We start from the raw sequence: 25,955 nt of genomic DNA on the forward strand, positions 1-25,955 counted from the left end.
TAGACTGCAAATCACGAATCTCTACTAGAAACAATTTTTCAAGCAGACAGGCAAATCCAGCTACCATTAAATTTTCCGCTAAAAGACAGCATCAAGGCATTGGGGCTACATTGGAATCCAGCAAAGGATGCATTTACATTTAAGGTATGCTTGCAAGCGATTAAGGACACACTTATTAGGAAACGGCAGTTACTATCAGAGACTTCTCAATTATTCGATCCAATTGGCAGGACCCAACCTTGCGTGTAAATTTTTTTTTTTTTTTGTGCGTACACGGAGGTAGAAAATCTTAGAAAGACACGTCCGCCGCCCGAACGGCGGAACAACAGCGGGCGCGTGTGGGATTCACACCCACTAAAAACCACCCCCGGTCTCTCCAGCCCCAGCCCCGCGGGACCACCATTGAGGTATTACTTCGCGGGGTAGGTTTGCTCTTAGGCACTCATCCTTCTCCTATTTGCAGCTTTCCTCCTTCTTTGTTCTTTCAGCAACTCCTCCTGCATTTGGATGATTGCGGAGCTAACCGCAAGCCACTTCGCCTCGGACTCCAGCATCTCAGTAACCAAGCTCTCCGGGGTCCCGCTCCTGCCCAGCACCTGGTTTAAGCTCCTTCTCTCCATCGCAAATCGTGGGCAGTGAAACATCACATGCTCTGGATCCTCCGGTATGCCATCGCATCTGGGACAGTTCGGAAAATCATCCAACCCAAAGCAGTGCAGATACTGCCTGTAGCAACCACCGTGTCCCGTGAGCAACTGGGTAATGTGGTAGTTGGTATCCCCATGTTTTCGCTCAAGCCACACCCTAATGTTGGGAATGAGCCTGTGCGTCCACCGACCTTTCGCAGACTCGTCCCATCTGCGTTGCCAGATATCAAGCGACTCTGACCTTGCCGCATTTCTACGCTGTGCATGCCCCTCCATATGTCTTGCATTGTACAGGACACTCATTTCTTTGGCCAGAATGTCAACCGGGATCATGCCTGCCACCACCAATACTGCCTCATCTGATGTGGTTCTAAAAGCACTGCAAACCCTCAAAGCCATCCGCCGGTAAACCGAGTTCACCTGCTTCCGTCTCTGAGAGTTTGCAAGCGCCTCTGCCCACACAGGCGACGAGTAGAGCAGGATGGAGCGCACCACTCCAGCTAGCACCAACTTCCGGCAATGTTTCGGCCCACCAATATTTGGCAACATTTTTGCAAGTGCCGTGGTGGCTGTGGCTGCCTTTTGGCATGCATACTCTAGGTGCTCCCTAAAACTCAATTTGGTGTCAATTATTACCCCCAGGTATTTGATAGCCGGCTTTGATACGACCGTATGTCCACCGACCTCCACTTTTACAGTATTATTTTTCCTGCGTTTCGTTATCAAGACCGCTTCCGTTTTCGCGTCCGCCAAGGTCAGCCCGGCCTTTTCTAGCCAGGACTTTACCGCTCTCACTGTTTCCGTTGCGTAAACCTCCACATCTTCTGGGTGTTTCGCTGCAACGACCACAGCTAGGTTATCAGCAAAGCCGACAATCGTAGTCCCCTCTGGGACGGGAAGAGCAAGCACCCCATTATAAATGATATTCCACAACAGGGGACCAAGTACCGATCCCTGTGGTACCCCGGCTGTGACAATGTACTCTTTGGGGCCCTCATCCGTTCCGTATCAGAGAGTCCTCTCTGAGAGGTAGTTTTCCACCAAATTCGCTAAGTATCCGGGGACACCTATGTCAGCCAACACCCGTTTAATTCTATTCCAGTTGGCCGAGTTGAATGCGTTTTGGACATCTGCGTGATAATAGGGAAAGTCATCATGCAGCAGTTATGGTACAGGAAAACGGATTGGGATGAACCCATGGAGAACAAGCTGCAAACTAAACGGATGAACTTAAGAAATCAACTCAAGCTGCTGGAGCAACTTTCGATTCCACGTTGGCTACGGTGTAGAGAAAGGTGCACGTCTTCTGCGATACATCACAATCAGCATATGCCACCGTTTTATACGCTCGAATACAACACTCGAATGGCAATAAGACTGTTAACATCAAAATCAAAGATATTGTCCATTCCACGCCTGGAACTCTGTGGGACAGTTTTCTTAACACAGCTACTGAAAGCAACTTTGGAGGCGCACCGTTGGCCTCACGTCAAACATTATTATTGGGCAGACTCTACAATAGTGTTACAGTGGATTCAAAATCAACATGTTAAATGGAAAACCTTTGTGGTCAATCGTGTGAGCCAAATAGAGACTGACGCCGACCTTAGTCAATGGGAACACGTGCAAGCGGCTTAAGACCTGGAAAACCTTTGTGGTCAATCGTGTGAGCCAAATACAGACTGACCCTGACCTTAGTCAATGGGAACACGTGCCAAGCGGCTCAAATCTAGCAGACATTACCTCCCAAGGAACACTCCCTCAAAACTTATTGGAAAATAAAACTTGGTGGGAGGGTCCAACATGGCTTCGAGAAGACTCTTCCAAATGGCCAACAAAAATAAATGCTACCAGAACAAGGCAGCAGTTGATCTGGAACTGCGATCTAACACCTTTGCGTGCTTCACGATATCAAAGAAGCAGGAAAAAGTGATCTAATTGAAAGCTCTTCTAAATGATCGAAACTCTTCTTCTTTCTTCTTTTTCTTCAGCCTTTGTTCCGTTTACAAGCGGGGTCGGCTCGTCTTGATCGGCTTCGCCATTTGGCTCTATCGAATGCCTGATCTGGGTGCAATCTCGAGGCTTTCAAATCCCCATCTAGCGTATCAAGCCACCGTTGTTTAAGTCTGCCTTTTGGTCGTTTACCACCGACTTCGATGGCAATCTTGGCAAGTGAATTCTCATTAGCACGAATTGCGTGACTATACCATCGAAGACGCCTCTCTCGCAACTTTTCCACGATCGGTTCAACCCCATAACGATCGCGGATATCCTCATATCGGATGTGATCTAAACGTGTGACGCCACTAGTCCAACGTAACATCTTCGTCTCCATTACCGTAAGACGCCGTTCATTGTCTTTTATAGTGGGCCAACACTCAGAACCATAGAGAGCGACTGGACGGGCGACATTGCGGTAAATTTTAGATTTGAGACGTTCGTTGATACGTCGATCACAACGAATGCCAGTTGTGGAACGCCACTTCATCCACGTTGCGTTAAAGCGTAAAGCAATTTCATAACGCAGTTCTCCATTGGCTGATAGCGTTGACCCGAGGTATTTAAATCACTCAGTTCTGGGCAGATCACTGCCGTTGATAGTGATTGTACCTGCTTCATAGGGATCGGTCGTCAAAAATTCAGTTTTGTTTAAATTCAATCTGAAACCGAGTTGCAAGAGGCGATCATTCCATTTTTGAACAAGTTTCTCGAGATAATTTTTGCTATCAGATGCTAGGAAAACATCATCTGCATAAAGCAGTGTGTAGGGCGCTGGACGTTGGATATCACGTGTGACGGTATCCATAACAAGAACAAAGAGGAGTGGTGAGAGGGCGCTTCCTTGATGAACACCAACAGAGACACGAAGCGGTTTTGATACACCCGCCATACTTCGAACTTTACTTTTCGGATCATGGTAGAGCAAATAAACCCAGAGCAAGAGTTTTCTGGCACAAAGTTTTGTCGTAAAGCACCCCAGATGAGTTCGCATGGTACACTGTCAAACATTTTCTCTGGATCCAGAAATGCAATGTAAAGAGGGCGATGCTTCTGACGGCGTTTCTCCACGGGTAACCCCGCAGCGTATATTGCGTCAGTAGTTCCGCAGTTCTTGACAAATCTGGATTGATTCACGAGCAAATTCTTCAGTTGAAATCTGTTCGAAGTATTCTCGCCATCTATCCGTTGCGGCTCGACGATTGGTAAGCAAAGTACCGTTCTTGTCATTAACGCAACAGAAGTGTTCGATATCCTGTGTGCGTTCATTACGGCTTTTACCAAGTCGATGCAGATCTCTCTCACCATCCCGAGGGTCCAGTTTATCGTAAAGATTTTTGAAATGGTTTGCTCGGGTGACAGCGACCGTTTTCTTTGCTTCCCGGTTGACATTATTATAAATTTGCCAATTAGCAGGCGTTTTGTCGTCGAGAAATTTGTGGTAGAGGCGTTTCTTTTCACGGACCTTCATTTCAACATCATCATTCCAAAGCCAAGTATCTTGGTTGATATACCGCTTACCCGGCTTGGTGACCCCGAGGATTGCAGAGGCCGCTTTGTGGATCGTGTCTTTCATTTGGTTCCATTATCCTTCCACAGTCGTAACCAGTGCGTTCCTCACGCTGTTTTATCGGTGGCTTAATTCGCAGGACGGCAACTAACGGCCGATGTTGAGGGGCGATGGTCTCATAGGGAATGACTTTGCAATCAGTGACAGTGATAAAATATTCGAGTCTTATGAGAATATAGTCGATTTGCGTTTTACTGTTTCCACTATAAAATGTGGGAAGATGAGACAATCGTTTGATAAACCATGTATTCATAAGTACAAGGTCATGGGTGTCCGCAAAATCGATTATACGCTCGCCACCCTCATTGCGCGCTCCGAACCCCTTTCCCCAATGGCACATGTTACCGTCTGCCTTTTCACCCACATGACCATTAAGGTCGCCGGAAATTATTATACATATAATCATCAGCAGGCACGTGACAAGTCTTTTCATCGAGAAGCTTCCAGAAGGCATCTTTCTCGACATCAGGTCGACCTGTCATACGCGGTGAAGAAGTGAATAGTGCGATCAGCTGATATAATGATGAGCTTCATCAGCCGATCATCAAATCGTTCGACTTCTTTAATAGCATCACGGAAACCCTCTGAGACAGCAACGCAAACACTATATTGAGTGTGTGGGTTACCAAAATAGAGAAGTTTGTAGCCATTTTGACCGCGTTCGCGTTCAATGTCGCAGCTTTTGGGACCAGACCATCGGGTTTCTTGCAGAGCGCAGATATCAATGCGCCTTTTCCGAAGAGCTCTTGCGAGTTCCTCCGTCTTTCCAGTTAGGGTACCAACATTTAGCGTGCAGACACGTATTTGTTTTGCTCGTTGTGTGCGGACTAACTTGCATACGTCCGGACGCCGTCCATGCGTCAAGAACCCTTGCCCATTTCTCAACAAAACCGGGCCCCATCCTGCCTCGTCGACTGAGGTGGACGCCCTAGCATTTCTCCGAGGCTTGTTACTCAATCCGATCATCATGTTTGTAACGAAATTATATGCATTTTCTTAGTCGACCTGTCGCGGGGCCTGTCACCAAGAGAGATCAGGTAGGATTTAGCATAGTAGAATAACACCAACTATATTCTATTTATCTCTTTCCCTGATCTCAGCATTTTATTTTTGTTTTACTGAGGATAGTACAGAGTGCGTTGTCTCAAACCCTCCTCCTTTACCTGGGCTGGGGACCAGTATACTATGTTAATAGCATGGCGGAGTTCTAAATGATCAAACCCGATAAGGGTTATAGCATATTTCAGGAGATGGAAGAAACATCCGAGTATTTCTTTCCTCAGGGCGGAAGAGTTAAGTGAAGCTCAACTACATGGTGTAGAACAATTGCAGACAAGTAGTCGTTCTTTGGAGAGACCAGCTGACAGCTGAAAATTTCAAATATTCTTGATCCTATCTTGAAGTTGGAATCTATAATTTTGCTATTTATTAGCCATACCATAGCCGAAATGTATTCAAAACTTAGTTGTTAACTTTTCATATTGCTATCTCACAAAATTAAATTCTGATTAACAAAAATGACTCGTTTCTAAATTTCTCAATTTTTAGTCGATCCAAATTAATTTCATTGTTTCTCCTACGTATCTTAAATTAAGGAGATATGCTTGCATACGTATCTGCCTGCATATATAAGAATTAAAAATAGATGCTTTGTCCAGATGCTTTGTCCAGATGCTCCTTTCATTTTCCGGTGTTAACAAGCCTGAACTTGAGAGTCAAAATATTTCTTTTAATTCGTTTCGGAAGTTTTCATTAGAATCGATCAATCGATTCACATAAAAGCAAGCTATTTGCCAATAAAGTGCTTTCTTCTGGTAGCGAGTGCTTATGTTTTCCTCATTACTCTTAATATCTCATCAGATATAAACTTCTCAATCCAGAGTTGTTATGCTTGAAAGTGATTTCAAGTGGAAGTGAGGAAGACTCCAAGTACATCTCAAATCTAATAATAGACAAAAGATCTGATTCTAATTTGTTCAAGTGGAACATCCATTTCTTGATCGACACTTGTTAGTTGTTACTCACTAAATAAAGACTTTAAATCACCTTTTTTTGAGCAAAAATTTAATTAGTCGGTCAAAAACACTATTAACTTCCCATCAAAAGAAAATAGATAGGAAATGTTCTTGTGTGTGGAGGTAACGTCAGAGATTTTAGCTAATCAAATCCTAACATGACTCAATTCAATCTTTTTGAAGTGTATGAACTGTTCTGGACGTTAATTTTTATTAGTTACAATACATACATATAAGACGAAATGGCTTTGGGCTAGTTTCAATTAAATAGTGATGTAAACGAAAATGATTTAGAAAAGACTAAATAAGAAAATGGAAGGTTCGTTGGGGGAGTTGAAGCGCATTTCAGGTAACCGCGAGTGATGGCGCTTAGATGTGGTTGACGCACTATACTCCATCAAGTGGTGAAAGACAACCATATAAATAAGAAAATAGATATGCATAATGAGCACCAGCTTTTACTGTTCCTAAGGAAGCAATAAGGTACGGCAAAGCTGCTAGTAAAACCTCCGTAATGCAGAATTATCTCGAGGCCGAGGACCAATGTGACTTGTTGAGCAGTAGAAGAGAAAGCATGACGCTAACCTGTATAATCCGAAAGCGATACTTACTTATTTTATTGTTTTATTGTCAATTTTGGATGTTAAAAACTTGACCCGTAATTAAATTGTCATACGCCCTCATTCCTGGCCATTTTGTTGACCATAATACTCCTTTAAGTCCAGATACAGCAAGTTTGGTTTTTTTCTAGTTCGCCTACCAACTACAGCACCTGCAGGAACTAGCTTGAATGCTTCGACGATTTCGTCTCAAATTTTCTCTGTATTCTGGAATTCCTTCACTAACTATTTTCCTATTTAATGCGTTCGTGGCATTTCTGCAGAAGCGATATCTGTTTGTTAAGGAACACCTTTCAGTCATAGTAGAATTGGGTTTGAAACTCCAAGCCAGTGGTTTGCTAGGATATTTTGGAATTCCTTGATAAGATCGTTCGCCTGTTTCAAAAGTTGCGGAAAAAAGTTTTCCTCTAGTTTTCTCTTTGATCCATCATCAAGCTTGCCCTTAATCTTATCCGCTTTTATGTAATACCTCGTTCTCCCGTGTGTTCTAGTTCTGAGAGATATTTCCTGATATTGATATAATGAAACTAGTATTGATGACTCTTTGTGCGATCTTAGGAAATTCGCATCTGCTTAGAAATGCGATGGCCTCATTGAATGAAGCGATCCTTGCAAAATGCAATCTAAAATACTTTTATTTTTCCAAATACGCATATTTCAAGGATTAGTTTTCAGTGTTGAAATTCATATGAGCCTCACAAACTGCGTGTTAAAGATTTGGGCCGTAATTAACTCTCCATTAACACGGCACCCCGTTATTTTGATGTCTGATTAAAGCTTGGACTTTCCGAGCTACCATTAGCCTTGCCGCGGGACAGCCTCAACTTGATGTTGATGTATTTATAGATTTGGACAAAATGAAAGTGGATTTAGCACTGCTAATACCGGAGTGTGTCCAAGTGGTCAGTATGAAGAATTCTGCAAACTGCAGGAACTGCGATGAACAATTTCATAAGCAGATCGCTCAAACAGACAGATCGCATGGATGACGGTGAGATTTCGCTTCTCTTTGGAGGAATAGTTCGTAACGAGAGGTAACGGTGGTCACCTATTTCATCCATGAGAAGTGGATCTTGTCCGTATAATTTATGTTTGAGTATTTTAACGAAGTGTTCATTCCACCTTTTAAGTTTCTAGTCATTGTTGAATTGGGAGCTCATCCTTGAAGCCCATATTATCGAAAGGTTTATAACCACCTACAAATTCTTTCGTGACGCGATATACGCTTCTGAGACTTTTATTATTTACGGTAGACTCTACTTTTATGACCAGCGCAATAGTAAATTGAGTTTAGTCGGAGTTTGAGTAAAACACCCCCGCTACCACTCGCATGGATCAACTGAGTCGCCAAGTCGACATGGCAGTCAGCCAGGTCTTGTGTCGCCTTTTCGGAAAGTGGCCTAAGTAACGCCTGAGAAAAAAGTGCTACAAACCACCATTAGGTCCCTTTGGTTTCAGCGCAGCGTTGTTACGACCTGTACCGACTGTATTGCCCACGAATGTTACTGTCTACTAGCTGGGTGCCAACAGCTCGTGCTCCAATGATGCGCCTGGTAATACCACCCCTCTTCTTTTATTGTCTGATTTTTATACTTTTTTTGTTGAGTCCATATCTTGGTTCCGCAAGTAGTCCGACAAAAATGTCTACCCTGGCTGGCCCAGCCATCGGAATAAGGGTCTTATTTGAAACAGAAGGGGCCCGAGATATACAGGGTTTGCATAAAGACCAAGTTCCCCATTGTCCACGAAACCTTCGAGGCCTGTCTTCTACGAACCGTGTTGATTTTTTTTCTTTTTTTAAAACTCTCCGTTCTTCGGTCAAATCGCTGATATCTAAATTCAGAAATTACGTTCTGACCAGTGAAGAACCCTCACTGAACCGCGGAAACCTGAAACCATTCTGGTCTCATACTCGCAACTTTTGCAATCCCACCCAACTTTCTCCTCCTTTCATCAAATTCATTGGCCCCTCTGCTAGCTCGCCCCAACTACCTTATGATATACTTTGCGGCTACTTTTTTCGGTCATAATCCCCTTTTCTCCTCGACAACTGATAGAGCCGTCCCCATATCTTCTTCCATCCCATCCTCACTCCTTTCCTAGTCGAGTACCTCACTGGCACCCTTGGTGTCAAAGCTAGCGCTAGTAACGATGGTCTTCCAAACCTCCAGCCAAGAAGACTATCATTTCATTCATTTCTGTGGAAAAAGACTCCCATCATCCCCATTCATAATAGTGGAGATCGCACTTTTGCTGAAAATTATCATCTTATTTCCCTTCCCGTTCCAAAATTTCGGAATAATATATCAGCGACTAGTCCGCCCATTTTGGCCAGCTCGCATTGAAAAGCAAGAGGGTTTTCTTAAGCTTAGGCCCACTGCCTCCAGCTTGCTCGACTTCGCCAGCTTTGCGCCAAATGTCTAAATTCTTAGCAAGAAGTGCATACTATCTGCACTAGTTTTTCTATTTTATTCAACGTTGTGAATCACAAGATACTTTCATCCAAACTCACCTCTCTCAGCGTCCCCATATCATCTGTAACATTGCTCGCCTTTTACGTTTCTAATTAATCCTTTCGCCCTTCTATGGCGTACCACAAGGCTATATTTTGGACCTTCTATCATTTTTAGCTCCCCCCCCCCTTCGTACTTGTCCCTGCTTGCTGTATGCAGATGGCCTTCAACTAGTTCCGCTATAACCTTGCCTCTAGAGCGTCTTCCTACAATCTACAAGCTCTAGTTCGCTGTTGCTCTGTTAATGGGTTAGTATTCAACATCAGCAAGAGTCACTTGATGCTCCACTCGCTTCAATCCTTGTCCTCTTGGCGGATATTCTTTTCACATTAGAAATCCTGTAAATTTGTCTCGCTAGAAACGGCGCAAGCTAAATTCACCCATTATCTTTCAAAGAAAACTCTCTTCCTGAGGACTACTTTCCATTCTCCGATTCCAACATTGGATCGATATTTCAACGATATACAGCTTCACGGCGGGGTTGAAAAGGTAAACCGAGGTAGAGCGTTAGTTTCTCGATCCCATTGCTTAGGAAAGAAATTTGGTTGAAAGTGGTCCCGTCTGGAGAGGCAGGTAAGCTATCAGAGCCGAAGTATCACCTGAATACGGGCTCCGCCCCGACTGGGCTCTTGAATGAAGTATGATTTTGATATCATATTATACTTGGGACAGAATTTGAGGGTCCGCTTAACTGCCTCGTAGAAGCTATCCTTCTCCGACTCTGCTGTCTCCTCTGCCAGGGCGTGAACGTTTATGAAACTTATTTTTCTAAATTTTCCACACAAACGCAGAGTGCATAGCCTTTCGCTTATAGTTTCAAAGCCGATAACAGCTGACTAAGAAATCTACTCCGGCACACGGTTTACTGGATGGCCATTATAATATATGGTGTAGCGATTCTTCTCTTCTGCCGTTTCGAGGCGGGGGAGACTCACCTTCACCCTTCTCCGTCTGCAGCTTTTCGTTAAGAAAGAGCTCCCAGCGGTCACGATATGGAGGTGGAAATAGGGTTTGCTAGTAGAGCTGTTGGTGTTGGTACTGCAGGCATTTCTCATATTTTATGCTCCATCGTGGGTACCAACCCACGTTTTGTCCTAGGACCTATGCTACCCTTTGACCGATATGACTATATAAAACACCTAATAAAATTGAAAGAATAAATGAATTAAAGTAAGAAAATTAAAAGTGATAATTCTAAAAATGAAAAGAACGAAATGGAAAGAAAAAAAACCTATGGTTTCACTCAAAACTCTGCGAGTTAACATTCATGTTTATTTCTATAGATAAGAATGGAAATTAATTTAAGTAACAATTTAAAATATCTAGAAACCTTTCGGTTGTTCCAATCAGTATTTGACTCGTCCATCCTTCCAGTTTCTGTCCGGTACATCGATTGGAACAACCCAGAGGTTTCTGCTCTTATCTGTAGAAATAAACATGAATGTCAACAAGCAGCTCTCTTATTTAAATTCGTTTAATTTTATTATTTATTATTATTATTCTTTATCGGATATCCCTTTTAAGAATTGTCAGGACCCCGAAAACTTATACACACTAGGGACATCCTCGAAAATAATGGCCGCATGATGTCAAGGAAGGCAAGGAACCTCAGGGGCTGAAAATCTGAGGCAGAGGAAACAATGATTGAGGCTGTGATCCGTTGTAGATTTTCCCCTTTCCATCCCGGCATTTGGGTCCGGAGACTCATGGCTCCACGCGCGGTTGAGCCGTTTCTTTTATTTTCTAGGTTTAGCTCGTGTCTTAGTTTATCTCGGTAGGCCATCGCGAATTCCCTCGTTCGTTTGGTTATTTTTACATCCAGTTCGGACCTAAACATCGGTATGGATATGTTGGTTTTTTAAAAATGACACTCGAGGGATCAAAGCGCTCTAAGGACCCTCCCGCATTCCCGAGGCTGGCTAGCACAGAGGCATGTAAGAACGTGTCAACCGAATGCTTTGATGGAGCTTCAGTATTTGTGGGCAGACCTTCACTGTCACTTAGCCCATTTCCTTTAGGTTTTGGGTAACTTTTCCCCCTAGGTTATCTTCAGCCACTCGGGATGGTTGTTTGACCACCGTAATCCACGACAATTCATTACAAAATATTAAAGCAAAGATGCATAGGGCGTGGTTCATTTGGACCCCACGACTCCAGTTAATGGTTTACTTTGTACTTGTAGTTAACTCAGAAAAATTCACAGTTAAATAGAGCGTGGATTCCACTTAAGCTTCTCTATCACCTGGTTGGATGAGTGACTTCATCCTGTCCTCCTGAAAATGCTGCGACTCTGATAATTACGTAGCCCTTAATTTGTAAGTTTCAGCTTTTGTTTCAAATTCAGTGTGCCCGGAACCACAGCAACACCGCTTTAATTTTTCCTAGCTTGTACGCCCCGAAAGAGCATCATTTGCTTGCATGTTACCCTATCCAGTAGCAAACGCTAAGATTGCACCTAATAATATGCAGCATGAGAAAGTTTATTTGCAGGCAATATTTAAATGAAAATGGGTTTTAGAGTTTTGGGGAAGGCATGAGGTAGGTTTTTGTAAATGAAATAAAATTAATATTTTTAAGTATTAAAAGTTGTTTGCAGTTACAAAGCTTTACTTAATAGTCCTAAACCCAGCTTTTTGGTAATGGCTGCAATTAATATCATTCCATTCAAAATTTAAAAAAGAAAAATAATAAAGTGACAGCAAAGGTAGGAAACAATAATTCTGGAGAAATTCATGCGAAATTTTGAGGAGGACAGACAACCAAAAAAGGAAAAAAAAATAGGAAAATAAATGAAAGGAAGAGAGAAAAAAAGAAAAATAGAAAAAAACAACATCAAAAAAATTAATACAAATTATGCAAAAATTCAATTAAATTATTTTGAATGAATGATTGAATCAAAAAAATAAAAAAGTAATCAAAAGCAAGATAGAAGACGATTGAACAGATGATGGTGTAGGGAAATAAGGGAATTAGAAGGAGCATATTAAAGAAACCATAGGGGGCTGAAATGTAAGAAAAAAGAGGAAATGTTGCATAATAGCGGATGCACTCCTGAACAGATTGTCACTAGACAAGGCAGGTGACATGTTGCTAAGACATTACAAAAGGGTTTTTTTAGAAAGGCAACATTTTAAATAGATGCATACATCCGTTTATATCCGAATTAAAGCAAAATAAGCTTCGCAAGGATATAGGGAGTTGCAACAAAAATTTCATAAAATAAATCAACGTAAGCTCTCCACTAAATTCTTTTCAATTCACCACAATCCTAGTTAAGCGGTAATTTAAACTTAAACCAATTCCACTTAAAATTTCATGGCTAATGTTCAAAATTTCCAGGTGGAACTATTGATGCGATATCACAAGTATTCGAAAGCTTCTTTTGGTGGTGAAGAATCTCCTTTTAAGCCGGTTATCTATTTACCGCCAGCGATAGAGAGAGATCCTTCCCAGGAACCATCTGCAACAAGGCAATGTCCATAGAAGCGACGAGTATTATTTAAATGTTTCGGAGTTCCGTCTTTGGGAATTCCAGAAAATACAACGAAAGGTAGCAGAAAGAAGATCCAATTGATAATCCTCGTATCAACATTTAGGGGGAGAGGTCAATATTGGCCTAGAAACGTATACAAAGCAAACGAGATAGCGATGAAGTGAACGCAGAAGCTATAGCTAAACCATTGAATATATTTACAGAATTCTGAGTGAAAATTGATGAAGCCGATTTCCTGCCTCATTAAGGACTCTGGAGGTTTCACTGCTGAGAATTCTAATGGAAATTTTTTGGATGTTATTTTCCATTGTTCTGAGGGGTTTATATTCAAACCTAATTGCTAAGCTTTAAAGGTGTCGTTTACGTTGTGAGTAGGTTTAATTTTATGCAGGCATTTGGAAGAAGGATTTTTTGGTGATGCTGTTGTTCATTGTTATCAGGCTTCATTTGTTCAGCTGCCTGTTCTCAAAGTGTTCTATGCAATTTGAAATGCAAATAACATACTATAATTGTAGTAAACACAAAGTCAAGTCCATAAACGCTATCCTTCCCCAGAAGCTTCACGAAAATCATTAGAAGTGTTATTTGTCATTACAATTTCCCTTTGATTCAACACATTACCGCAACCTTCTTCTATATATCAAACATTCCCCGAAATTCTCCTACAGCTGTCCACGGCAGGAGTAAGATACATGCGCCCGGGAGCCCCTTCATACCGACTGAAGCGCCATGATGGTCTCACGGACTTGTGATTTGATTACAAAGGATTCCATTGCTAAAATCTCTTCATGAAATTATTCTCACGCATGATTTCTAGTCAGGGGAATCCCCTACAGTTGCTCAACAGCGCCATGAATTCCTACAGCAGAAAAACACGAAAGCTTCCCTTACACTAGGAGCAACTCTCAAATAAGAGTTCAGATACTCGGTTACGAGGAAAATTTCCACGCTTTTCATAGAACCTTGGAGCATGTCTGATAAGAACACATCGCTGCTGATACTGTAACACCTAAAAAACCGAGAGAAAAGCGACATGAGGCTTTTCCTACGGTAATATGCTGCCGTATACATATGATAAAATTTTTGAGTTTTCTTCTCGGGGAAAACTCTTACGCTGAAATGAAAACTTCAGTCTTGACTCGCGTCGCGGCGTGGTAAGGTGTTATTTTACGATTGCTCTACTTACTGATAAACCGATAAGATTTTCCATGATTTCTATGTATCGCGCCTCGTATTCCCAATCGGTATCTCATTAATAACGGAACGGCGACTTTGAAATTTGAATGATGTTGGATAGGAGCCTATAATTCAATAGCTTCTGAATTTCTTGATATATCTAAAGTTTATCTGAAGGTTAAGATACATATTCAGATCCAAAATAAAGTGAACGCCTGTCGAGTGTGTTTGAAACATGATGACTACACAGTCCACAGTGCCGGTGGAACGTTGAGAATTAAAGATCTCGTTGAAGTCCTTTGTGAAACGGATTCTGAACGGATGAAATATGTTGTCGTATCGTAACACTTGTTATCAGGCGATAACACAAACCATAAACCGATTTATCCACGGATTGTGTTTCAAGTACGGATAATAGCAGAGCATGCAGCGAGGATAATTTATGATGTGTGGTCACCTTGTAGACCCTTTCAGTGGGATTCATTCATCTCGAACGAAGCTTATCCTCGATATCTACGCTTAGATAATAATGATTCGTTCAAAAAGATAGGCCTCACTTCAGTGCAATAAAGGACTCATTAAATCTGTTAAATAGAAGCCCCAAAGGAATATATCAAATTTACGACTTTGACTCTATCGAAATTATTAAATTATTAGTGTCAATTTTAACATTGTCCATTTAACGCAATTATTGAACCCTTTTACGTTAGAAAGTTTAAAATTGTTGGAAATAAAGATATATATTTAGGAGATAATAAATAGAGTATCTAAGGAGAAATAAATTCGTTGAAAGTTCTTTTAAATGTGATATTAAATTTAAGTGTGGCTGATATTGTGAAATGCTTCCTCCCTGAAGAGTATCTAGATGGTTAGATGGTCTTGTGCTTAAGCGTGAATAGTAGATCATTTTAGTTAGTACACAATTATTCTCGAGAGTCCCTTTTTGAAATCTACGCAACATATCCGTGCAATCTCATCACATAACCGTAAATAATTCGTGAAAGAGGTTGAAAAAGTTCAGTGTCCCATTAGGCAAGATTCGTTGGAGGTAAGATTCTTTCTGCCTTCCTCCTCATTAGTGCCGTTGGCCCAATTTAGATATTCCCTTTGAAGTAGGCAGTACTTTTGCGTGTTAGCCGGCTCTCGCGAAATGCTCAGAGTTTAGCGGATTTTTCCCTCTGCCTCGTTGTGAATTAAGTGGCTAAAGTGAAAGCAATAAACGTGAAAGTAACGACAACGACTGATTCATATCGGATGGATCGATCAAACTCCTGTTTTTCCGCGGGAAATGTGAAAAGGTGAAAAAGCTCAACACGACTACCGAAGTGAAATTATTATGAAATTGTAATAATTTCCCACTTGGGCTTAAGTAAAACATATCTGGAATTTGAGGAATGTGATGGTGTGTGAGTGTCATGTATTAGAAAGGGTCGTATAAAACATTTGTGTGTGTTTGTTTGCATGTCAATAAAGTGAAGGAACGTGACCGTTTCTAAATAAGGTAAAAAATTGAATTCACCGCCAAGTAATTATCTATTCTGGCTATCATTGAAGCCTAAAATAGCCCGTGAATATGGCTATGGTAATTTCGGGTCGTGCCAAGGCTGTCATCACAGCCTTGGTCGCGTTTTTCCTTCTCGGTGTAGTGCTAGTGACGGGTTCGACGAAGGGATGGTTCATCTCGCAACGATATCACGGCGAACGTGTTGCTGCTAGGATACAGGTAGGGTATCATCACTATCTGACACTTTCAAAATCTCATCTCTATACACATGATATCACAGTAAACAGGCATCAGACGCAATTTCGTTAACTGATTCGCAAACAAACCAGATTTTACACTTTTAGGACGGCCTGGATTTAATGAGAACACCAATGGCAACGAAACAACGAGTTATCTGCGACCAAAGCTTGTTGACATCAATAGTTATCGACATTGCATCCTTGTCCCATCTGAACAAATTCAGGGCTTTATGGCGCTAGGACCAAAACCATATTATCTCTGCGATAAAATGCAATAAAGCCGGCAGTTCTACCGAACCTTCTATCAGATATCCTTGCTGCCTCTGCCTTATCATCCTTGTCTACTTCAGAAAAGTGTTTCCACTGGAAAATGGCTTATCCCAACCAGACTGAATCTGAAGCAAGTGAAACAAATAAAGAATCCAAGAATGCTACCCGCCTCCTTACCAAGTCAACTATTATCCTTTACTATTTCGTCCAGTCTGTACGTCCTGCATATAGACATCCTTCTAGTCGAAAAATTTAGAACTGCCGCATCAGTACTAAGCCACTGAAATAAAATACCACTAACTAGTCCCATATTGCTGATCCAGATGATGATGATGATGCTGATGCCGATGATGACGAGAACGATGATGTCCTCGACATAGAATTTATTAATACTTTTCGAGAGAGAGTACGTTCCTGATATGCGATAAAAGCAAGCAGGTTTATAAGTTAGGGATTGAGAGTTGATTTTGTACGACTACTCAAGTCTTTTCCCAATGTTGGGTTAGTGTGTGAACAACCATGGCAATAGGAATATATGACGATAACATGGGAAAGTCCTTTATTCATTTAATCCAACAACTGTACTGCTAGCTAGAAGCAATTTATTAATATTTTCAATGAAATGGGATCTTCCGCATTGACTGGACTGGATTTCAATAAATTTTGTAATTGAATGACGCGTGTATTGACATACTTTTTTCAATATAAAATGTATTTTTTTATTGATTATAACAAGCCTGAATTTTTCTGATGTTGTGGACCTAAATTTCTCAGAATTCGTGCTAAGGACTTTTTGTGTAGGTTCGTTTTAGAAATTCATTTTCGCGGTTATTGTGAAGGCTCTACAGCGGAAATTTTTTTTCATATTTGGATTTTATATAGGACACCCTAAACCCCTTACTCTCATGAGTTTCGTTTCGGCGGATTTAAGTGTTAATTCTAGAAAGAATTGGCCCCACAATATTCCATTTCGTACTGGAGCTTATTTAAAATTCTACCATGATAAGGCACATCATCTCCAAAGGAGGCCTGCCTTAGTAATGAACTCAACTCATTACTATTATCTCAGGTAGGATCTTTCACGCTTTCTCTTCCTAGAATAAGTAGGATCACCTCCAACCATACGGACTAGGTGATTGGGTCTTTTCAACCTGTCAACAATAACTATTCATTCTGCCACGTCAGTGTGTGTTTCTTGGTGCGATCCTGGAAAGTTACGTGTACATATGTGCAAACCAAAAATTTACAAGATAATTTTTAAGAAAAAAATAACTCCTGAACGACAAATTTTAAGAGCTTGTATGACTAACATGGGATTGGCGACGGTCCAAAGACCAAGGCCATCTTGGGTGACCGGAGTCGACCTCGACGGCAAAACAATAAATAAATAAAATAAAAACCAAAAAAATTGATGGTGAAGATCCGCCTGATCTACAGCTTCACTGGAGTGTCTCGCTTGTATGCCTCTGTGGCAGCCAGGTTTGGAAGTAAGGGAGGAAATGGGATGTCCTTTTGGAAACTTTAGTTCCTCATGCGTCACTATAAAAAACTTGAATGACTTCCTCGAGCACGTCTTTTTTGCCTACACTTGAGTACAGGTTGCCAATTTCAAATTAAGGGCCTTACAGTGTTTTAACTGTGGTAGACTAGGCCACATCCACAAATTTTGCAAAGCCCGGGTGTCAAGATGTCTGAACTGTGCTGTTGAGAACTGCACTAGGAACTGTGAGCGCAGGAAGAGCCTACTGACTGGGGATAACTCCTACAACGCCGGGGACAGAAGATGCTCCAAATGGGTTGAATATACTAAAAATGTAGAGATTGCTTCGATCAAAAACATAACGGTTGTGCTGTGCTCAGTCTAGATACCTGTGATACTGTATTTTCGTCTCTTCTTACCAAAGGTAGTTCTGGTACCAAGAGTACTGTTCTGGACTTAAATAGAGTTACCAGGGGCTCAGCCATATATAGTAATGCCGTGAAAAGAAAAAGTCCGGGCTTTATCCCAGCAGAAGCCCCCTGCAACAACACCGCTCCATGTTTTCAAAACAAGCACTCCTGTTTTCGAGAACCCTCTATATGCGGTGGTGTCGAAGCGCCAGAGGGAATTCAGTAAAATATTGCTAATGCTGAATGAAACTGCTATAAAACATGGTGATCAAGAACTTAAGAGTAAAGTTGCTTATATAGTGAAAACATCAAATTAGACCAACACCTAATCTCTCGCTATAGCGTTGGCAAAAATTCTGCAATGTAACGTTCAAAGCCAGGCCAATAAATAATAAACATAGAATATTATACTAATAGCAGCTACTTTGATATTTTTACACTGCAAGAAATCTACACTATTAACCATTATCACATCTCTAAATTCAAGTTCAGGGATATGGTGGTGCCATTTTGGCTTTCTGTAAATCCATTCGCTTCCGCCAATTCAGCCATGACTCTATCTATGGTATCATGGTGGTCATGGTGGAAACGCTCAACCTATCTTCTAATTTTGTTACTGTGTGAATTTATCTCCTTCCCAGCATCTCCTTTCGAGAAAGATATAATAACGTTCTCATCAGGGTCGATCTGAGCCTCACAATAGCAAGGGCAGATGTCTAGAGACTACGGTCCTCCATTCATCATTTATCTTCCCAAATAATGGTATGTCCACTTTTTACAACCCACCATCAACCATCAAACCAATTGGGCTCGGTTTTTGACATTTCTCTTGCTAATTCTGCCAATCAATATTGGCAGTGGAATCCCATTACGTGCAAAATATCTAATAGTCCTGCATTTGCATCTCCACGCAAGTGCCCAATGTGTCCTAAATTCGAAATTGATTCGATTAGGTTAAAGGCACCGATCAGCAACTTATCGCAACTTATAAAAGGATATTCCTTCCCTAACGAACCTTTTGAAAAGCGAAATTGCCGATGTGACTAGACTTTGCACTAATCACACTGGTCAGCCAAAGATGTGGTAGATCCCAGTTTTACTTTAGAAGGAAACAAATCGCGTATAGGCGTTTTAGCACTAGGTCCAACACTACAAATTTTCTCCTCTAAGTGGAAGCATTGGAGTGAAATTTGGTCTGGTTTATCTGAGACAAAATATGTTACGTCATTCTGGAAATCCATGAAGGAATTTCATAGTTATCTTAGTGACAGGGCCGAACTTGGGATCCTAAGAAGAATGTGGAATATCTCGACTATCTAGCTGGGCAATACAGCGCCCCCTCCCTCTCTTGCTGATCTTCTCAGATCCTCTGCCCTTCTTTTCAGAAGAGTTTACTGGCGTTTTGTTCAAGCACAAGCATACCTCTGCCCATGGTGCTGATAACATCACTTATTGATGTGTACGCTGGTTGACGACAGAAACCTTCTCGGCTTTGCTATAGAGGCTTAACCCCATCTGGTGCAGTTTGATCCTACCGGAGGATTGGTCCATTATTCGAGTGGTACCTATCCCTAAAGCTCTTAAGGACCCAGAACATCTGACCATTTAAGGCCCTATCGCCCTGATTAATGTGTTTTCCAAACTATTGAATTCGATAATCAAGGTTCGTATGAATAATTTCATTGATGAATACAAAGTCCTGCCTGCCAACTGTTATGCTTACTTTGCAGGCAAATCTACATCTGCTTGAATTAATAACATTCTGGTGCACATCTCGATAACTAAAGGAGGGGTCAACAGGTTCTGGCCATGGGCGGAAGAAAGGGGAAGAAGGCGTATCTTACAACTCTGTGTGACATAATGTCACGTTTCCATTTTCCTGCGGAAATTGTTTTTTGAGTGTCAAGAATAATGCCCAATCGACGCCTTCAACTAGAGCTAGACAGCATTCGAGTTGGTCTACCCCAAGGATGCGTTTTGAGTCCAATGTTGTTCAACCTCTATACACCATCCCTGCATAATAATAGTTCTGATAGTATTGAAATTTGCAGACGATGTCTTTATTTTGGCAACTGGTAAAGCTCGACCTCCAAATGTCTGCAAAGGCAGGTTGATCTCTTTGTTGACAACCACACAACCAAATCCCAATCTATATCCTTTAGGCGAAGCAGGGTCACATCTCTGCTCATTAAAGTTAATCATCACACGCTTGCTCTAGTCAAGTCCATCACCTTCTTAGGCAGGGAGATAACGAGGACTTGTTCGGTCAGAGATCATTTGAAATCTATTATCCCGAAAACTTTAAAGGCTGATTAATTTTGCCACTGGTTTCTCTTGGGGCCTCACACCCCAGAAAGTTATCAATGTCTATAGATCGGTGGTAAGACCTATCTTAGAGTATGTAGTTACAGCCACTATGAATCCGCCCAGATACTTTGAAAGTAAGCTTAACTCTATATCTACTTGTATTCTGAGGGGATGCCTGAGGCTGACCAGAATCACCCCTTGGACCAGATTTTTGCTAAGCAGCCACCACTCCGTTTCAGAAGGCTCCTCTTGGCAGCCAAAGAACTTTTAAAGCTAAAGGAAAGGAATCCTAAAACCTATAATTTGGTGGTACAAAACCCGGATGCTTGCAATAGTCTATCCTCCATCTATAGGTCTTTCCGGAGCCTGTTTGACCCTGTAGTTCCCGTGTTTTCAAATAAGGTTCAGGTCGTCGTGTCTTGTCTCTAATCAGAAAAGTATCTAACATAATGAATTTGTGTTTGGGATTATCTGGCCATAAACGATATTGTGTTTCTGGCAACACAGGCTAAGTGCCTGCCATCAGTCCTGTTGGGGTATTTCGTGGGCAGTATCAAGTCCTCCGCGGATTGCTAGCCTACCGGGTCCCAGGTGACAGACAAAGCCAAACAGCAAAAACATTATATAAAACTCCACGTGTCCTTAAACCGATGCGTAAGTTCGCATCAAAATCTGAAAAACTAAGAAAAGGTAATATTGCGTGAACCTACCGGAAGAAAACACGAAAGCAAAAACTGGAAATGAAAAAAAATAACGGCTTAATCGACCAACCGGGAGGAAGATTCACAAACTCTTTCAGATATTCATTAGGCGGGGCCTTTGGGGTTCCCACCATGCTTGACATCATCAGGGCACAAAAATGAATGAAGCCCCTTTTAATAAAAACTTCCGGAATAAGAAAAGAGGAGGAACAAGGGCGTCTTCAAACAGGAAAAATTTAGCCCATTTTCAATAAAAAGCCTCAAAATAAGCTTACAATTAGTACGGAACAAGTTTACAAAAGGCTTAGAAATCTTTGTCTGAGCTTTGATCCTCTTAGTTTCACGTTCCTTCCCCCGTTTTTTTTTCAACAATAAAATCCCCGCAATTGCATTAACATTTGCATGTACAGCATTTCGCCTTGACCTGAAGCAAACTCCAGAAATGTATTTAATAATATACACCATGATCTGATTTCTCGGTAAAACAGCACCGAAAAAGGTTAATTATCATGTTTGCAATATTTGAAAATTTCATTCTTATCATTAGAAATATTTGTATAAATTTTAGGATTTCGGATAGTTTAAAATATGAGAGGGTTTTGTGAACAAAATTGTGAAAATAAAGTTGAAATGATTATTTATAAATTAATATTTTAAAATAAGTGATTATCGGGGATTTAGGAAATTGAAAAGTGAATAATGGAGAATGCTAAATGGAAAATGCTGCATGTTAGCAAATAAATAACCCATCAGTTCGTTACAGGGCAAAGCGAAATCAATGATTCATCTGCTGTAAAGCGGAGACTGCATTTTTTATAATAATCGTTGGCGCGACAATCAAATTGGACCAGTGCCTTGAAGTGTGTTGAAATTTCACTCTAGACGGTGATGATACACTACAGGATTGCAATATTCTATAGGAGGCGATGTGGTCAGCATTGCGCTAGCCCATGAACAAAAGGTTCCTGACGTTGTCAGCATGAAAACTCTTAAGTCTATCTATTATTTTCTTGTCTGACTCTGTGGTCAATAAATCCCCCCGCAGTATACTTCTCTTTTAAGCTCACGGATCCGTTGCCGTTTTACTTCGCTTTTGGTTAATGAACGCTACAAAACAACCTCAGAAAAACAGCTTCAAGGTATCAAAAGCGCTGCATTTTCTCTTGCCTGTCTTATATAGCATACGTAGCGCGATTCAAAGTAGGTTAAATATGCGCCATTTTTTTTTGACAATTTGTTGTCATTTCGGGGGTAATTGCATTGAGCCTCACTCACAGAAGTCCTCGCCCTTTTGGCGAAAACTGGTACTGTCAACTTTGGCAAGCCTCTCTTGATGCAAATTTTTCACGAGCGAAATCGCTTGGCAAGGCTTTGAATAGGTGGTAATGACTTAGTGCTAGGTCCGAGACTTAAGGGGAATGCACAAGAACTTCCCAACCATGCACCTGGAGCTTCCGGTGAGTTACTATCAATGTGTGTGTTGTTGTCCTGATGGAACACAATTTTTCACCTTTTGTCATCTCTAAGCTATTGCTTCCTTCAGCTGGTCACAGCAAAAGTTTCCTGGCTATCAATCCTGGCATAGTTACTTGGCTTCTGTCTTCAGTATTATGAATGAAATATTGTAAAATAAAGCGCTCAAACGAAACTGAATTATCAAATTATACAACTGTCAATGAAGAGCTAAAAAAGTTGGTTATTCTCTGTACTAGTGCGTTGTAGTATTGGGTTGGTCAATTATTCATACTTTTGCTTTTTTTCAAATAATTTTATAACCAATGCTCATAACAACAAATTAATTGATGAAATATAAGTCCTTACTGCTTATAATCCGCTTACATTTTTCGACCGGGTACTCCAAAGAATCGTCACTAATGCATATCTTATATATTGCCCCATTTTGTAGAAACCATTGGAGCCTCCAAGAATTTTGTTTTTTGAAAAGTAGTCTATTTTTTACGGTATAGCGTTTTCCACATTGCAAAATGATAATTTCCATTGATATGGATTAGTAGTTTGTCGTTTGCTTTAAAGGCCCTCAAAGGTTTTTCCTATTGTAGTAGACCAAAAACAATTGATCCTCTCTTTCGGTTACTTGAATTTTTTCTACTGGAAAATACACTTATATTTTTGGAGCATTATTACAGTATACAGCATGCAAGTTAGCATTACTCTCTCATACAGTTGAGAAACAACAAACAAATAAACAACAAAGATTCCGTGGCATACTTTTTGGCCAGTAAAATAGCGTGTAAATGAAAGCGTGTTTGAAAATTAATCCTCTCTAGCTCTCCAGACTTCGCAAAGCAATATCTTTCCTTTGCAGCTTCATTCCTGTACTACAGAATGAAAGGGAGTAAGGAACAGGCGGTAGCACCAAATTGCAAAAATAGAAGGCATAACATAGGGCGCAATAATGAAAAGTTTGAGAGAAATGCTGGTATTATTAGCAACGTTATTGTAAGCAAAAACCTTAGACATTTTAGTTGGAATGCCAGTTACTATTATCATGTGGATAAATAATAGGAAATGGTATAAAATTAAATTGTTAGCTAGATACTTAATGGATCAGTTGCTCACTCAAAGTTCCTGATAGAAGGAAATGTAGATGTTTTTATACCTTAAGAGTAGATAAGTTCTATCAGCTTAAATGTGTTAATCTATTTTAAATAGGATCAACTTCGGCATGAAATTTGAGAGACAGTTTTTATAAAAGCTAATTATCCGAAGTGCGCATACATATTTACAAGCTACTTTGGAAACCAAACTGCTTACGGAATACTTGGTGAACTCTTTCATTCATGATGCCTATCTTTATTTCCCGCGATAATATTAGTTTATACTTTGCAAACGACTCTTGAAATAAAAAAAATTATAAAACAAAAAAGCTAGCAGTGCCTAAATCATGGCTGGAAAACCATGGGAAAGCATTAGCCTTGATTCTTGCACTATAGGTGGTCATAGCGTAAAAATGTTAAGAGAGCAAAATTTCTCTATCCGTTTTCATAGATACCGTGATGAATATTCTGAATGAAAAATTTAAAAATAAATCAAAGCTGATGTAGCCTACACAATGACGAAATCTATGAGCGATACCATGACCGTCCGGTTGTGGATAAAATCCGGCTCAATAGGTTACGGTGGGCGGGTCACTTAATCCGTATGGATGAAGATGATCCCACCCGGAAAGTCTATAAGGGCAATATCTATGGTAGAAAAAGAAGACGAGGCAGACCCTGCCTACGATGGAGCGATGGTGTGGGCCAGGACGCCAGACAGCTTTTAGGGATATCGAATTGGTGGACCTCGGCGCAAAACCGGGATGTCTGGAGTTCCTTATTAAGGCAGGCCTAGACCGGATACCGGTTGTTGCGCCCTTGATGATGATGATGATGATGTAGAGAGATATTTTGCTAATAATGTTATTAAACAAGCAATGAAGGAAAGCGAACTGAACTGTCTGAAATACATATTGGTTTAAGATAAACACTAGATAAATACGTATCTGTTTTTTTTTTTTGTTAATTAAAAGAATAAATACCTAAAAATATTGGCCAAAAGGTGAATCACCCAGGAATTTTTATTATTTAATTTTATAAGCAAAACCACCAAATGATTGACTTTATGTTAACCACCAGCGAACTGTTCTATTTCACTTCCGCGCATTTCTCAGGAATTTTAATTTCCCACCTGCATAGTGTTAATAGTCACGAACTGCTTTCTCCGCCTTTTTCCCAGGCATTATTTTCTTAGTCGACTTAATTTACCTATTTTCGATAGATAATGCAGACGTTTATATTAAGATACGAAAGTCTTATGCAATCAGTTCTTAATGAACCCCTACCCAACTCATCAAATTTTAACAATTGTTTACAACACTCTGTGAACTTAATAGTCCAGAGAGAACATTGTTGTTTCATGTGAAATAAAATTAAACGATAGCAAACACATGGAAAGTAAACAAAATGTTTCGGAATGTTTGTCCATATCCATCAATCTGACTTTCTTCCTTTTTTTTTCGCTAAAAGATTTGGGAGATTTTAGTGAATTATAATTACTGATTTGTAAATTTTATTTTGGGCTTGTTAAGATAATATACAAATTACTTTAAATAGCTTTGTGTAATCATATGTACATACATATATTACCAAATTTGCCTAATGTGTTTTCATTACTAGTACTGAAGGTATGGTATAATGGATAATGGTATTATAGACATGTACGCAAGTCTTCCTACGTAAATCCATTTATATATGTGTATATACAGCAACTAATTGACTGATATAAATAGAAATCATTTTCAATGCTAAAAAAATTCTAGTGGGTGTTGCTGATAAACAAATTGATAAGACGCTTTTAAGGATTGTAGAATAGAAAAGAATATCTTGTGATATTTCGGAGATTTTTACAGAAAATTTTAGATTACCGAAAATTCTTTATTTTTGAACAAATCTGATTCGGGTCTACTATCTTCAGTCATATGGTATGCACATATTAGGCCACATACGATTAAAATTACGGAAACCTCCGTGCCTAAAATATTTCTCACTGGCAGCCGTACTATTTGAAAGGATTAAGGCTTCCTGGAAATATCACAGCAAGTATTGTATAATATTAGAATTAACCGAGCCCAGATTAGTATTTTCCTGTATCATTATGAGAAAGGACTTTCCCTTACCTGCAGCTATAAGAGGTTCTGACAGCCAATAATCTTTACCTTCCAGCGTTGTTAACACAATATATATTCTAATAAGTGCAAGTAAGGGATGTATTCCCATATTTCTATTTATCACCTGTTCTTGAGTCTTGAGTGCAACCAAATGTGTGCTTTTGATTAGGTAAAGCAATGTGTAGTATTTCGAATATGAGTCAATGTTGTCAATTCCACTGCGAGTTTTTTGTTTTTTTCCTAGACACTTGAACCAGCGCTGGAAGCTTAATACTTACTAAATCCTACTGAAGTAAAATAAAGTTCTATTCATCCTTATCGTTTATTTAGAGTCCAATATTCG

At 40.4% G+C, this 25,955-nt stretch overlaps 1 protein-coding gene across 11 annotated transcripts in view; it reads left to right on the forward strand.

Moving 5' to 3' along the window:
* LOC119650384 (collagen alpha-1(XVIII) chain) overlaps positions 1 to 25,955 on the forward strand; it is a 768,837-nt gene that overhangs the window by 243,711 nt on the left and 499,171 nt on the right. Inside the window, exon 1 of one of the 11 annotated variants that reach the window (XM_038053133.1) lies at positions 14,906 to 15,755. The exons of 9 other annotated variants lie outside the window; for them this stretch is intronic. In XM_038053133.1, coding sequence (XP_037909061.1) covers positions 15,606 to 15,755 — 150 coding nt within the window. In that variant the 5' untranslated portion in view covers positions 14,906 to 15,605. Of the gene's footprint in view, positions 1 to 14,905; positions 15,756 to 25,955 lie in introns of those variants that run through there. One more of the 11 variants, XM_038053141.1, reaches the window with a different exon arrangement.

Source organism: Hermetia illucens, chromosome 2, assembly GCF_905115235.1.
Source record: "Hermetia illucens chromosome 2, iHerIll2.2.curated.20191125, whole genome shotgun sequence".
Taxonomy (NCBI): domain Eukaryota; kingdom Metazoa; phylum Arthropoda; class Insecta; order Diptera; family Stratiomyidae; genus Hermetia; species Hermetia illucens.